This window comes from Moschus berezovskii, chromosome 11 (genome assembly GCF_049115385.1).
Source record: "Moschus berezovskii isolate FMDL1 chromosome 11, NW_MosBer_1.0, whole genome shotgun sequence".
Taxonomy (NCBI): domain Eukaryota; kingdom Metazoa; phylum Chordata; class Mammalia; order Artiodactyla; family Moschidae; genus Moschus; species Moschus berezovskii.
This window is the reverse complement of record NC_142470.1, coordinates 82,215,314-82,227,754: the sequence shown is the minus strand read 5'-3', so window position 1 is coordinate 82,227,754 and position 12,441 is coordinate 82,215,314. Positions and strand designations below refer to the sequence as shown.

At 39.0% G+C, this 12,441-nt stretch overlaps 1 protein-coding gene across 2 annotated transcripts in view; it reads right to left on the bottom strand.

Annotated features, from left to right (window-relative positions):
• The window catches only part of THADA (THADA armadillo repeat containing), a 352,983-nt gene that overhangs the window by 340,158 nt on the left and 384 nt on the right, over positions 1 to 12,441 (bottom strand). For both annotated transcript variants that reach the window (XM_088841512.1, XM_055399202.2), the window contains exons 2-8: positions 9,744 to 9,807; positions 8,907 to 9,006; positions 8,519 to 8,613; positions 7,454 to 7,584; positions 3,947 to 4,098; positions 3,797 to 3,829; positions 3,499 to 3,547 (exon numbers count right to left, since the gene is read on the bottom strand). In XM_088841512.1, the coding sequence (XP_088697638.1) occupies positions 3,499 to 3,547; positions 3,797 to 3,829; positions 3,947 to 4,098; positions 7,454 to 7,584; positions 8,519 to 8,613; positions 8,907 to 8,982 (536 nt within the window). In that variant the 5' untranslated portion in view covers positions 8,983 to 9,006; positions 9,744 to 9,807. The remainder of the gene's footprint in view (positions 1 to 3,498; positions 3,548 to 3,796; positions 3,830 to 3,946; positions 4,099 to 7,453; positions 7,585 to 8,518; positions 8,614 to 8,906; positions 9,007 to 9,743; positions 9,808 to 12,441) is intronic.

Genomic DNA, 12,441 nt, shown 5'->3' with positions numbered 1-12,441 from the left:
ATCACCTCTTTTCTCACCAAAATAACTCCTCATCAAACAGCCAAAATCAATTTTAGATTATAATCAATATCTATGCCTCTTCTTTCCATTCCCAGAAATATTCAATTATGTAGACATCTATTGCAAACTTTTGACACTTTTAACTTAGCTCAAAATTTTCCCTTTTTCTCAGCTAATGACTAACTTCATTTCTTCTTTTTAAGAGAAAAAATAACAAATCAAGAATAAATGACACAATTTTTTAATCTGAATACTACCTAACTTTACAGTTTCCTTGACCTGACTTCCAAAACGCTTAGATCTTCTCCCACTTCACTTTTTTCATGCTTCTGAGACAACATGGCTAGTTCATCCTCTTCTCCCTGATGTCCTTACATTAGATTTGCCACAACTCAGTCCTTACCTCTTCTCTCCATCTAATTCACTCCCTTGTTGCTGAGTTCATTTAGCTCATAAGCTTTAAATTACAATCTATATGCTGACAATTCCCCAGTTTTCATCTCCAGCCGAGACCTCACTTCCTAATTCCAGACTTGTATGTACAACTTTCTATTCAATATCTTCACCTGGATGTCTGCCACACATTTCAAGCTACGTGAACTTATCTGCAATTCCACACTCGCTCCACCTGCTAGAATCTCTATCCTACAGAAAACACAATTATCCTTGACTCCTTTCCCACTCATCCTATCTGTAAGAAAATCCTGTGGTTTTACCTTCAAAATACATCCATTATCAGACCACCTCCACTGCTACCCGCAGCCACCCTCATGTCTCCCTCACTGTTACTGCCGGAGTCTCTGAACTAGCTTCTATGCCTGCTGCTGCTGCTAAGTCACTTCAGTTGTGTCCGACTCTGTGCAACCCCATAGATGGCAGGCCACCAGGCTCCCCCATCCCTGGGATTCTCCAGGCAAGAACACTGGAGTCGGTTGCCATTTCCTTCTCCAATGCGTGAAAGTGAAAAGTGAAAGTGAAGTCACTCCATCATGTCCGACTCTTAGCGACCCCATGGACTGCAGTCTACCAGGCTCCTCTGTCCATGGGATTTTCCAGGCAAGAGGACTGGAGTGGGGTGCCATCGCCTTCTCCGTCTATGCCTGCTACTTGCAGTCAATTCTCAATATAGCAGAATGCAAGAGTGATATTAAAAGAAAAATCAGGGAAAACAGTTTGGGGTTTCCTCAAATAGTTACACATTGAATATTTATAGGATCCAGCAATTCTACTCCTAAGTATACACAAGAGAACTGAAAGTAGAGACTCAAACTGTTATTTATATATCAGTGTTTACAGCAGCATTATCCACATTAGCCAAAAGGTAGAAACAACCCAAATGTTTATCAACAAGTAAATGCATAAACAAAATATGGTCTATGCATACAATGGAACATAATTTCACCATAAAAAGGAGTGAAATTCTGCAACAAGCTACAACAAAAATTAACCTTTAAAACATTATAAATAAGTCAGACAAAAAAGACAAATACTGTATCCCACTTATTTGAGGTATCCAGAATTCAAAGAGACAGAAAGTAGAATAGAGGCTACCAGGGGTTTCGGGAAGAGATAAGAAGACAGTGAATTTTCTTTTGGATACATCGAATCTGAGGCACCTGTAAAACATCCAAGTTGAGATGTCCAGAAGACAACCACTATAGGAGTCTACCACTCCGAGAAGAAATCTGACTTGGAGTGATAACTCTGAGCATCCTAAGTATAGCGATGTACTGACACAAAAGAAGTGGACAATACTAAGCAGTCAAAACAGTCAGAATGGAAAGGACAGAACTCACACTGAAGAGATGAGCAGAGAAAAGAGAAGCTTAAAAGGGGACAAGAAGGAGCTCCTGGTGAGGCTAAAGAGATCTTGGGTTAAAGATGGCACACAGGTGTTACTTTTACTAGCCCCTCAAAGCCTCCCTAAGCCACAGCCAAGGGATTTAAAACATTAAAAGACATAAATACACAAGGGCAACAGACAGACAACAAGACAATACTAAAATGTAAGTAGCAGATGGATGAGTGATAACTGTCTTAACAGAATCAAGAATGATTCTGAATCCTAAGTCAGAGAACACACCCAGAGCAACCTGATGTGCCGCCCCCAAAGACTAAAAAATTGTTGCCACATGGTACTCCCTGACATGAAAGAAAATGTAGGGATGAAAACAGGAGGAGTGGTCACAAGTCTGTTGAAGAAGAATGCCAACTCTGGACTATACCTCCCAGCTAGCAAACATTCCGTGGCTTTACCTCTAGGGAAGGTAAAACAGCAAGTGACTGGACAGGGAGAGAACACACAAAGTTAAGGCAATGATACCATACTGCAAGCAGGAGAGTTAGGAAAATATCTGCACAATAAATGCTAAATGTCAAGATCTCAGCTTTATCCCCTCACTCAGCAACCAGAATATTAAGCCAATGGTTTGAAAGGTTCTTCTTTGGCAAATCCACTACCCATGCAAAAAGACCTAAAGATACTGACATCAAGGATTCCCCAAAGAAACAGTCCAGCTAGATCGGACTTCAATAAAACCTACAATCAACCCCATCCATACGTGTGTGTGTGTGTTCTTAGTCATTCAGTCATGTCCAACTGTTTGAAACCCCATGGATTATAGCCCACCAGGCTCCTCTGTCCATGGGGATTCTCCAAGAAAGAATACTGGAGTGGGTTGCCATGCCCTCCTCCAGGGGATTTTCCCAACCCAGGGATCGAACCCAGGTCTCCCGCACTGCAGGTGGATTCTTTACTGTCTCAGCCACCAGGGAAGCCCCCATCCATATGTACAGAGGTTCAAATCAAGTCTCAGTGCCCCAGTCTTAAATGAGCACTCAGACTTCCAAGGAAAGCTTCTGGCAACAAACATAGTGACCAAAAGCAAACAAAAAAGCAGCTTGAAAGAAACAGAGACCTATGTAAAGATACGAAAATTTTTAAAATTGAAAACTCTACTATTAATATCCTCAAAAGAGACAACAGAGCATATGTCATCCATGAAATAATAACAAGATGCTATGGAAAAGAAACACTCAGGAAGAGAAAAGAACTCTTCCCTTTCTCATTTATTCTCATAACTTATTTGATTTTTTAAATAGCAAATCTCAAAAAATAAATTTAAATAATTACATCTAATATTAATGAAGAGGGATGGAAAGAAGTACACTCTGGACCCTTCTTAAAAATTTCCTTGTACAAAGACAAGGCGTGTGTGCATGCTAAGTCGCATCCGTCACGTCTGACTCTTTGCGACCCTATGGACTGTAGCCCACCAGGCTCCTCTGTCCATGGAATTCTCCAGGCAAGATTACTGGAGTGGGTTGCCACACCCTCCTCCAGGGGCCTTTCCCAACCCAAGGATAGAACCCGCGCCTCCTGCGGCTCCCACACTGCAAGCAGATTCTTTACCACTCAGCCACCAGGGAAGCCCGTACAAAGATAGTGTGCAACTGCACATGTGCACATGCACAAGCATGAAGACATGTGACACTTGCCTAGTTTCTTCCGAGATTTCAACTAAACTCTTCTGCAGGAAACGAAGCACTGAAACAAAAAGGACGTAAGAAAAAATCAGAATTTAAAACTGGGAACTCTGAATTCAGCACAAGAAAATATTTAAAATCATAAATACGATTTTAAAACAATATCATAAAAGTAGAAATGTAAAAGGAAGGAGCGTAATATACCGTCATCATCTGTAGTACTCCACCCACTGCCACGAAACTTAAAAGAATCAGTTAAACAAAATGACTTATACAGTCACCTCTCAGAATAAAATAAAAGAGAACTTACCATTTTCAAGAAGATTATTAACACTTGATCTACCTGTGGGGAGAAAATTAACACTGGTAAGGAGTTTCAGAACTAAGATTAACACCATTCAAAACACTGATGGAATGACAGATGTTAGCCAGAAAAAGCACTAGAAAAAAGCTAGCTTACCCAAGTCAAAGTTTTCCATACAGGAAGCTATATTGTCAATAACTTTTCTGTAAGAGTAGAGATCAGTACTCGTATTCAATTCTTCCTGAAGACGAGAAGTAAAACTTTGTGTAGCCTCAATTAGAAAAAATTCAGGTAGGCCATTTAGTGAGCTAGAAAAAGAACCAAATATTAAAAATTTGACAACCTTAGAGTATGCTCAAGGAAATGTTGGGAGGGAAGAGAATATTACAGATGAAGAAATATTGAACTATACCTTCAAAATATAGTCAGAAAACAACTTCGCACCACTATCATTAGAACTCCTTGGTCTATCATCTCTCCTCTGGTCTTCCCGTTTCCAACCTGCTTCGCTCCCTTTCCAAGGACTAACCTCAACAGAGCAGCCAGGCTGATATTACTAAAACACCATTTATTCCTCTGCCTAAAACCATCCTACAATGTCCTTCTCAGTCAATGCAGTCGTCAAAGTGCTTACAATGACTTGTGAGACTTTACACAGTACGGCCCCCCCATCAGCTCTCTGGTTCATCTTGATCCTTGTTCACTTCACTCTAGCTACACAGCCCTCCTCCATTCCAACAACATGCCAAGGTCTTTGCACTTGTTATTTCTCCACCTAGAATTCTCTTCTCTCAAATATCCCAAAGATTATTTCCCATTAATCATTTCCTCATCCCTTTCAGGTCAAACTCAATGACAGTAAATAAAGATACCTGAAAAGAGTGCTATATTTTAAACTGCAGCCCTCACCCCCATCCTTGGTACTCCCTTTCCTACTTCTCTGCTTTATTTCTTTATCCATAGCACTCAACCCCTCTAATTCCTATATATTTTGCTTATTTTCCTATCTCCTGTCTTCCTCTTAGAAATAACCTCCATTCTAGACTGTTGCATTCACTGTGTCCCCAACACCTAGAAGAATTCTTGACACATAGTAGATAATCAGTAAAACTCTACTCAATGGAAAAATTAAATACAATGCCAATTTTACCACAGTTAATCTAAATTAACATTTTTTTAAATATTGACTCAACAATTCTAAAGTTTTTTTGCAAGAAAAAAATATGGAAAAATAGGAATATTGAGGAGTACAATTTAGCAATACCTATCAAAAATTTTGACAGGTATAAGTCTAGTCAAGAAATTTCACTTCTAGGAATTCGTGTCAGAGAAATACACATATATAATTACATAAACAATTAAGAATATCACTGTAGCATTGTTGGAATAATGAAAGCTTGAAAGCAATCTACCAATGGAGAAGAGATTAAATAATATGAAATATGGCACATATGAATTTCAGTGCATCCATATAACGGAGTATCTATAGCTGTTAGAAAGAATGAGGACTTTTGGTGGAAATGTAAAATAGTGCAGCCATATGGAAAACTGCTTGCAAGTTCCTTGGAAAATTAAAAATAGAGTTACCATATTCAGCAATCCCACTTATGCATATACATCCAAAAGAACTGAAAGCAGGATCTCTAAGAGATATTTGCACACCCATGTCCAAAAAGCAGTACTGCTCACAACAGTCAGGAGGAAGAAGCAACCCCCATCTCTATCAGCAGGTGAGTGGAGGGACAGTGTGCTATACAAATACAACAGAGTATCAGTCAGCCTTAAAAGGAAGCAGTGCTGTCATGTGTTATGGCACGGATGAATCTTGAGGACATTAGGTCAGTCACAGAAAGATAAGTACAAATATTCCACTTATCAGTTCAGTTCAGTCGCTCAGTCGTGTCCGACTCTCCGAGACCCCATGAATCACAGCACGCCAGGCCTCCCTGTCTATCACCAACTCACGGAGTTCACTCAAACTCATGTCCACAGAGTCGGTGATGCCATCCAGCCATCTCATTCTCTGTCGTCCCCTTCTCCTCCCGCCCCCAACCTTTCCCAGCATCAGAGTCTTTTCCAGTGAGTCAACTCGTCACATGAGGTGGCCAAAGTATTGGAGTTTCAGCTTTAGCATCAGTCCCTCCAATGAACACCCAGGATTGATCTCCTTTAGAATAGACTGATTGGATCTCCTTGCAGTCCAAGGGACTCTCAAGAGACTTCTCCAACACCACAGTTCAAAAGCATCAATTCTTCGGCAATCAGCTTTCTTCACAGTCCAACTCTCACATCCACACATGACCACGGGAAAAACCATAGCCTCCACTAGACGGACCTTTGTTGGCAAAGTAATGTCTCTGCTTTTTAATATACTATCAAGGTTGGTCATAACTTTCCTTCCAAGGAGTAAGCGTCTTTTAATTTCATGGCTGCAATCAGCATCTGCAGTGACTTTGGAGCCCAAAAAAATAAAGTCTGACACTGTTCCCACTGTTTTTCCATCTATTTCCCATGAAGTGATGGGACCAGATGCCATGATCTTAGTTTTCTGAATGTTGAGCTTCAAGCCAACCTTTTCACTCTCCTCTCTCACTTTCATCAAGAGGCTTTTTAGTTCCTCTTCACTTTCTGCCATAAGGGTGGTGTCATCTGCACTTATACAAGGTACTAAAGAAATGGCAACCCACTCCAGTGTTCTTGCCTTGAGAATCCCAGGGATGGGGGAGCCTGGTGGGCTGCAGTCTATGGGGTCGCACAGAGTTGGACACGACTGAAGCAACTTAGCAGCAGCAGCAAAGTAATCAAAACCATAGAAACAGAAAGACTAACGGTGGTTGCCAGGGACTGGGGGAGAAAGAAATAAGGAGTTCTTGTTGAGTGAGCACAGTTTCAGTTTTCTAAGATGAAAAAATTCTAGAGATCCACAGCATAATGATGTGAATACACTTAAAACTACTGAACTGTACACTCAAAAATGGTTAGGATGGTAAATTTTATATTATGTGGGGGATTTTTAACTACAACTAAAAAAAAAAGTAAAGACTATACTGACATGAAAATATCTCTAAGACATTCTTTAGTGAAGAATAACTTACAAAGAAACACCCAGAGTCCCATTTATGTAAAAGCATGCATACACTAAATCCAAAGACAAGATCTAGAAAGAAATACCAAAATATTAAGTGATAACCTTTACTAAGAAAAAAGAAAGGCCAGAAATAGTGCAATGGAAAGCTCACTTTTTATTTTGTGTACTTCTATACCACTTTAAGTTTTTACACTAAGCATATATTTCTATAGTACCTATGTAATTAAAAACTTTTAAACAAAAACAGAAAGGACAGAGAAAAAAAACAGTAGGGTGACAGGTTTAAATTTAACCAATAATTACATTACATGTAAATGTACTAAACCAGGAGTCTGCAAACTATAGCCTACAGCCTATTTTTTTAAGGTCTGTGACCTAAGAAGCCTTTTACATTTTTAAAGAATTATGATAAATGGTTAAACAAAACAAAATAAAGACCAAATTGTATGAATGAAATTGCTAAGTGATATATATATTTCATTTCAGTTTTACCAAAGAGGTAACCTTAAATACTAGTTACTTTTGGTCAAACTGAACATTTACAATGCCTAACTTTGCTTTCTTTTTTTTCTTACCTTGCCAAGACTTTCTTCAAGGGATTCTTTAGATTCAAAGAAAGATAAATGCCTGCTAAAATATCCAAACAACTTCGAATAGTGGGATCACATGTGCCATTTTTATTTCCCTTCTCCAGTAAGGGCACAATCTATAATCCAAAAAATTCAAAGTTATAGTAATTTTTTCCTAATATCAAATATAGCAAAGTAACATGGATTCAAATACTTTAAGTCTCAATTTTAATGTGCAATATTTTCCATACTACACTGTTTTAAACACCCATTAAAATATTTATTAACTTTTTTAAACCATGCCCCCAACACTCACCCTCCAGACCCACCTTCACTGAAAATTACTGACTTGTTAATGGCTTAAAGTACAGGAATTCTGTAGCATTACTGAAAACCAATGACACATTTAACTGCTTTCCAAAAAATACTATGCAAGTTCAAATGAGAAATCCTAATATCAAAACACTGGTAAGGACAATTTTTACATTTTATGTTAACTTTTTAATGCATCTGCTAAAAAGTTTTGAAGATCCAGATCAATAGAAATATTTTTTTAAATTTATCTCCACCAAAAAGGTATGCACTATTATCTCATTATCCTACCTATATACAACTCCAACAGTGGTAAAGTCTCAATATGGCTTACATTGCCACTTTGAATTAAAAAAATCATAAAATGAATAGAAAAAAAATTCCTATTCTTTAATGATACCTCAATATTAAATAATTAGGAGCCTGGAGAAGGAAATAGCAACCAACTCCAGTATTGTTGCCTGGGAAATCCCATGAACAGAAGAGCCTGGCAGGCTACAGTCTATGGGGTACAAAAGAGTCCACAGGACTTAGCGACTAAACAGCAACACATACATATATAAGGATGATTCATTCTGCTGTACAGTAGAAACGAACAAACATTGGGAGCATATATATATTCCAAATGTAAAAAAAATAATTAGGAGCCAAAAATTATCAGTTAATTTTAGGACTTCCTTGGTGGCTCAGTTAATTTTAGAAGTCCATAATAGCATGATAACCTCCAAGATGCATCCATGAACATCAGATCAGCCTTACCTGTTTAACATAACGGATCTGTGACACTCCATCAGTGAGCTGTACACAATGTAACAGCAAAGAAGCTAGATTTTTCCCTTCCACATCAGCCAAGGCTATATAAAACAAAACAAAAATTTCTTCAATGATTTCACAATATATAGATAAGAGTTTATCTTTGCTATGTGTTCTATAAAATTTAAATATTTATATACAAACAAAACCCAGGAGAATTTAGACTGAAAACAGATGTTCAAGAAAACCATTTTATATCCAAAACTGAATGTAAAGAACATGGAATAATTAAATTCCAAGAGTTTGAACATTCTGTAATATGGAGTCCCAGAGATAAACAAACCATTTGCAACCTCAAAAAGAGATAAAACAAATTAAGTCAGAAATCACTTACATTTCAAAGTTTCAAGGTCCTGATGACAAATGGTCAATGAAATAACTTGTGTTTCTTTCTTCTTCTTTACACCCATTTTAAATAGAATTAACAGTAGTCACTACAAGAAAGAAGAGTTTTAAGACACTGCTTAAGGACTTCCCTGGTGATGCAGTGGCTAAGACTCCAAGGTCCCAGTGCAGGGGCCTGGGTTCAATACTTGGTCAGGGAACTAGATCCCAAATGCCACAACGAACAGTGCGAATCTGCAATGAAGATGAAAGATCCTGCATGCCGTAAGATCAGCACAGCTAAACAAACAAATAAATAAATAAAAATAAATATTTTTTTAAAGAGACTGTCTAATGCACTGAAGAATTTGGTGCTGTTGACATTTGGCACCAAATAATTCTTTGCTACAGGGTATCATCCCAAGCACTGTAGGACATGGCCTCTGCCCACTAGAGAGATGCCAGTAGCATCCTTCTTCCTCTAAGTTGTGGCAACCGAAAAAGGTCTCCAGTCGTTGCCAAATGTCCCCTGGGGAGCAGAGTTGCCACAGGCTAAAACTACCAGCCTAAGGACTGCTGCTTTGAAAAACTTTTTTTAGACTCAAGAAGAGTTTATTACTGTCAAGCAATGGCACCCCACTCCAGTACTCTTGCCTGGAAAACCACATGGACAGAGGAGCCTGGTAGGCTGCAGTCCATGAGGTCTCTAATAGTCGGACACGACTGAGCGGCTTCACTTCACTCAAAAGGTTACTTTTACCTACCCAGTGTTTGTATTTTAAATACAACAAACCATCATCTTAAACAAAGAAACGAGAATAGCTTTTCAAAAATATACTAGGCCTACCTAATCTCTGCGACTTCTTGGAATAACAGATCAGGAGGTATTAGAACAAGCAGTGTCTTGATTTCTGAAAAATATTTGATAAAGGAAATTTTCACATACTATCCCTGTGAGTTTGCTTTTAGCTAATAAACAGAGTTTGTTTCAGCTAACAGGATTCACAATAGGCTGAACAAAGATACTCAAAGGATACACACAGAGTACCACGTGGTCTGAAGACAAGTCGCGAGGGAAATGCCACATGGGCTCTCTTCTTGAGGATTTTTAGCAGTGCATTATGTAGACATTAGAGGACATAATACAGTGAATTAAGAAAAGATACAGAACTAGGAGCTTGTGTTGGATGATGGAATCAGGGTTTAAAATGTGACCAATAAACTGGAATAAACTTACCAAGATGAAATAGAAATAAATGTAAAATGCTGCTTTTGGATAAGAATAATACAGTACAGGATTTATAATACCCAGAAATACAGGATGGGGAGGTAGGAGAGATAAAATGTGATTTGAAACAATTCAACATGTGGTTAGTGAGCCACAAGCGAATAGTACAACATGACTTAAAAAACACATTAGAAATCAGCTAGACCAAGGGATGATCATCTTCACAGGTCAGGGAATGTATGGAGCATTAGGCGCTGTACTAGTAGCCATATCTTAAGGAGCCATAGCAAATGATGGAACTTCCAAGCTTCCCTGATAGCTCAGCTGGTAAAGAATCTGCCTGCAGTGCAGGAGACCCCAGTTAGATTCCTGAGTCAGGAAGATCCCCTGGAGAAGGGATAGGCTACCCACTCTAGTATTCTTGGGTTTCCCTTGTGGCTCAGCTGGTAAAGAATCTGCCTGCAATGCAGGAGGCCTGGGTTCGATCCCTGGGTTGGGAAGATCCCCTGAAGAAGGGAAAGGCTACCCACTCCAGCACTCTGGCCTGGAGAATTCCATTAACTGTATAGTTCAAGGGGTCACAAAGAGTCGGACACAAGTGAGACACTTTCACTTTCCAAGGAACAGCCAGATTTCTGAAGGTCCTGGAGAGCACCTCCCTCCAGAAAACAGATCAGTAAACCAAAGGTGTTTGGCCTAGAGAAAAGAGGACAGGATGAGTGCCTTAAAAGAGCTGCTGTTGGAGGACTGATTGGGAGAAAGAGGAATGGATTTTATTCTGTAGTTTTCGGGGTTTTTTCTTTTTTTGGCCACATTGCTGCACAGCTTGCAGGATCTCAGTTCCCTGGACCAGAGATTGAACCCAGGGCCACAGCAGTGAAAGCACTGAGTCCTAACGAATGGACCACCAGGGAAGTCTCCGATGTGTTCTGTCTTAGATGGCTCTAGAATTAGGAGATGTCAGTGCAAGCTTCAGGAAGGACAATTACAGCTTAATACAAAGGAAGAAATCTATGGTTCAATTATAAAATGAGCTGCCTTTCAGAGAACTTTCCAACACTGAGAATATCCAAACAGAAATTCAATGAACCCTTTTAACCTGGATCCCTGCAATAAACTCCCAACTGATCTCCAAACTTCCATCCTGCTTCTGAAGATTCCATTCTTTTCACAGTCATCAAAGCAATTTTTTTCAAATTTAACTACTCTCTTGCTTAAAAATTTCTAAGGGCTTTCATTTATACTTAGAATAAAATATAAATTTGAGACTTTGGCCTTCTAGGCCCTAAAAATCCTGGCCCTTCCTTCCTCTGCAGTTCATTTGAAATCAATCTTCTCTTCACCATCTAGGGGACTTTGTATGTCCTGATATCTCTGCTGTTAGGCTTATTCCACCAAATCTTTCCAAGGCCAACTCCTCACCATTCAGGTCTCTTCCCAAACATTACCTCCTCTAAGAAGCCTTCCATGGACACTCTATTTAAAATTCCACTTCTACTCACATATAGGTCATTTCTATTGCTTTATTTTCTTTATAGCACTTACTACTACCTGAACTTACAAGAACTTGTTTATTTGCATATATGTCTCCCCAGTAATAAATTCAATGAAGGCAGCAAGTTTAATCTGTTTTATTCACTGTTTTAATCATCAATTTCCAAAACAGTACCTGGCATATATCAGGTCCTTAAAAAATTTTGATGAATAAACTAATGAGTTAACAAACATTTATCAGTGATGTTCTAAAAAGTATGTGTACTTTTAACAGCAGAAAAGTGGACTACTTGTTATCTTAAGTAAATTCTATATCCAAGTGACAAGCTAGTCCTGACACTGAGGAACCTATGGTACCTCTGCAAAGTAAGAAATACAGCAGTGAAATAGGAAAACCCACTTAACAGAAAATGGTAATAAAAATGGACACTGCTGGAAAGGCATCAACAAGGTAAAAATTTGAAAAGCGACATGATTAAATCAAGGGGAATAGCACTAGGGATCACTTCCTAGGTAAGTCACCAATATACAAAGCTTAGAAGGGATAGAGATAGGCAAATAGGGAGACGATTCGGTGATGAATGGTGAGCAAATTTGCCGCAGAATTTTATCATGGAACCCTCAAGACTGCACAAAGAGGTTTGGGGATTATGCGTGCTCAGTGGATGCCCAAACGTTTGTCCTCCCAGTAGTGGAAAATCTCGAGCCCACCTTAAGGCACTCCTTAAGTGACCAGAAGATGCTCAGTAAATTATATTCCTCCTGCGCCCCACTGGCTGCTTCCCTTGATTGCTGCTCCAGTGAAACCTACACCTTTCTGGCT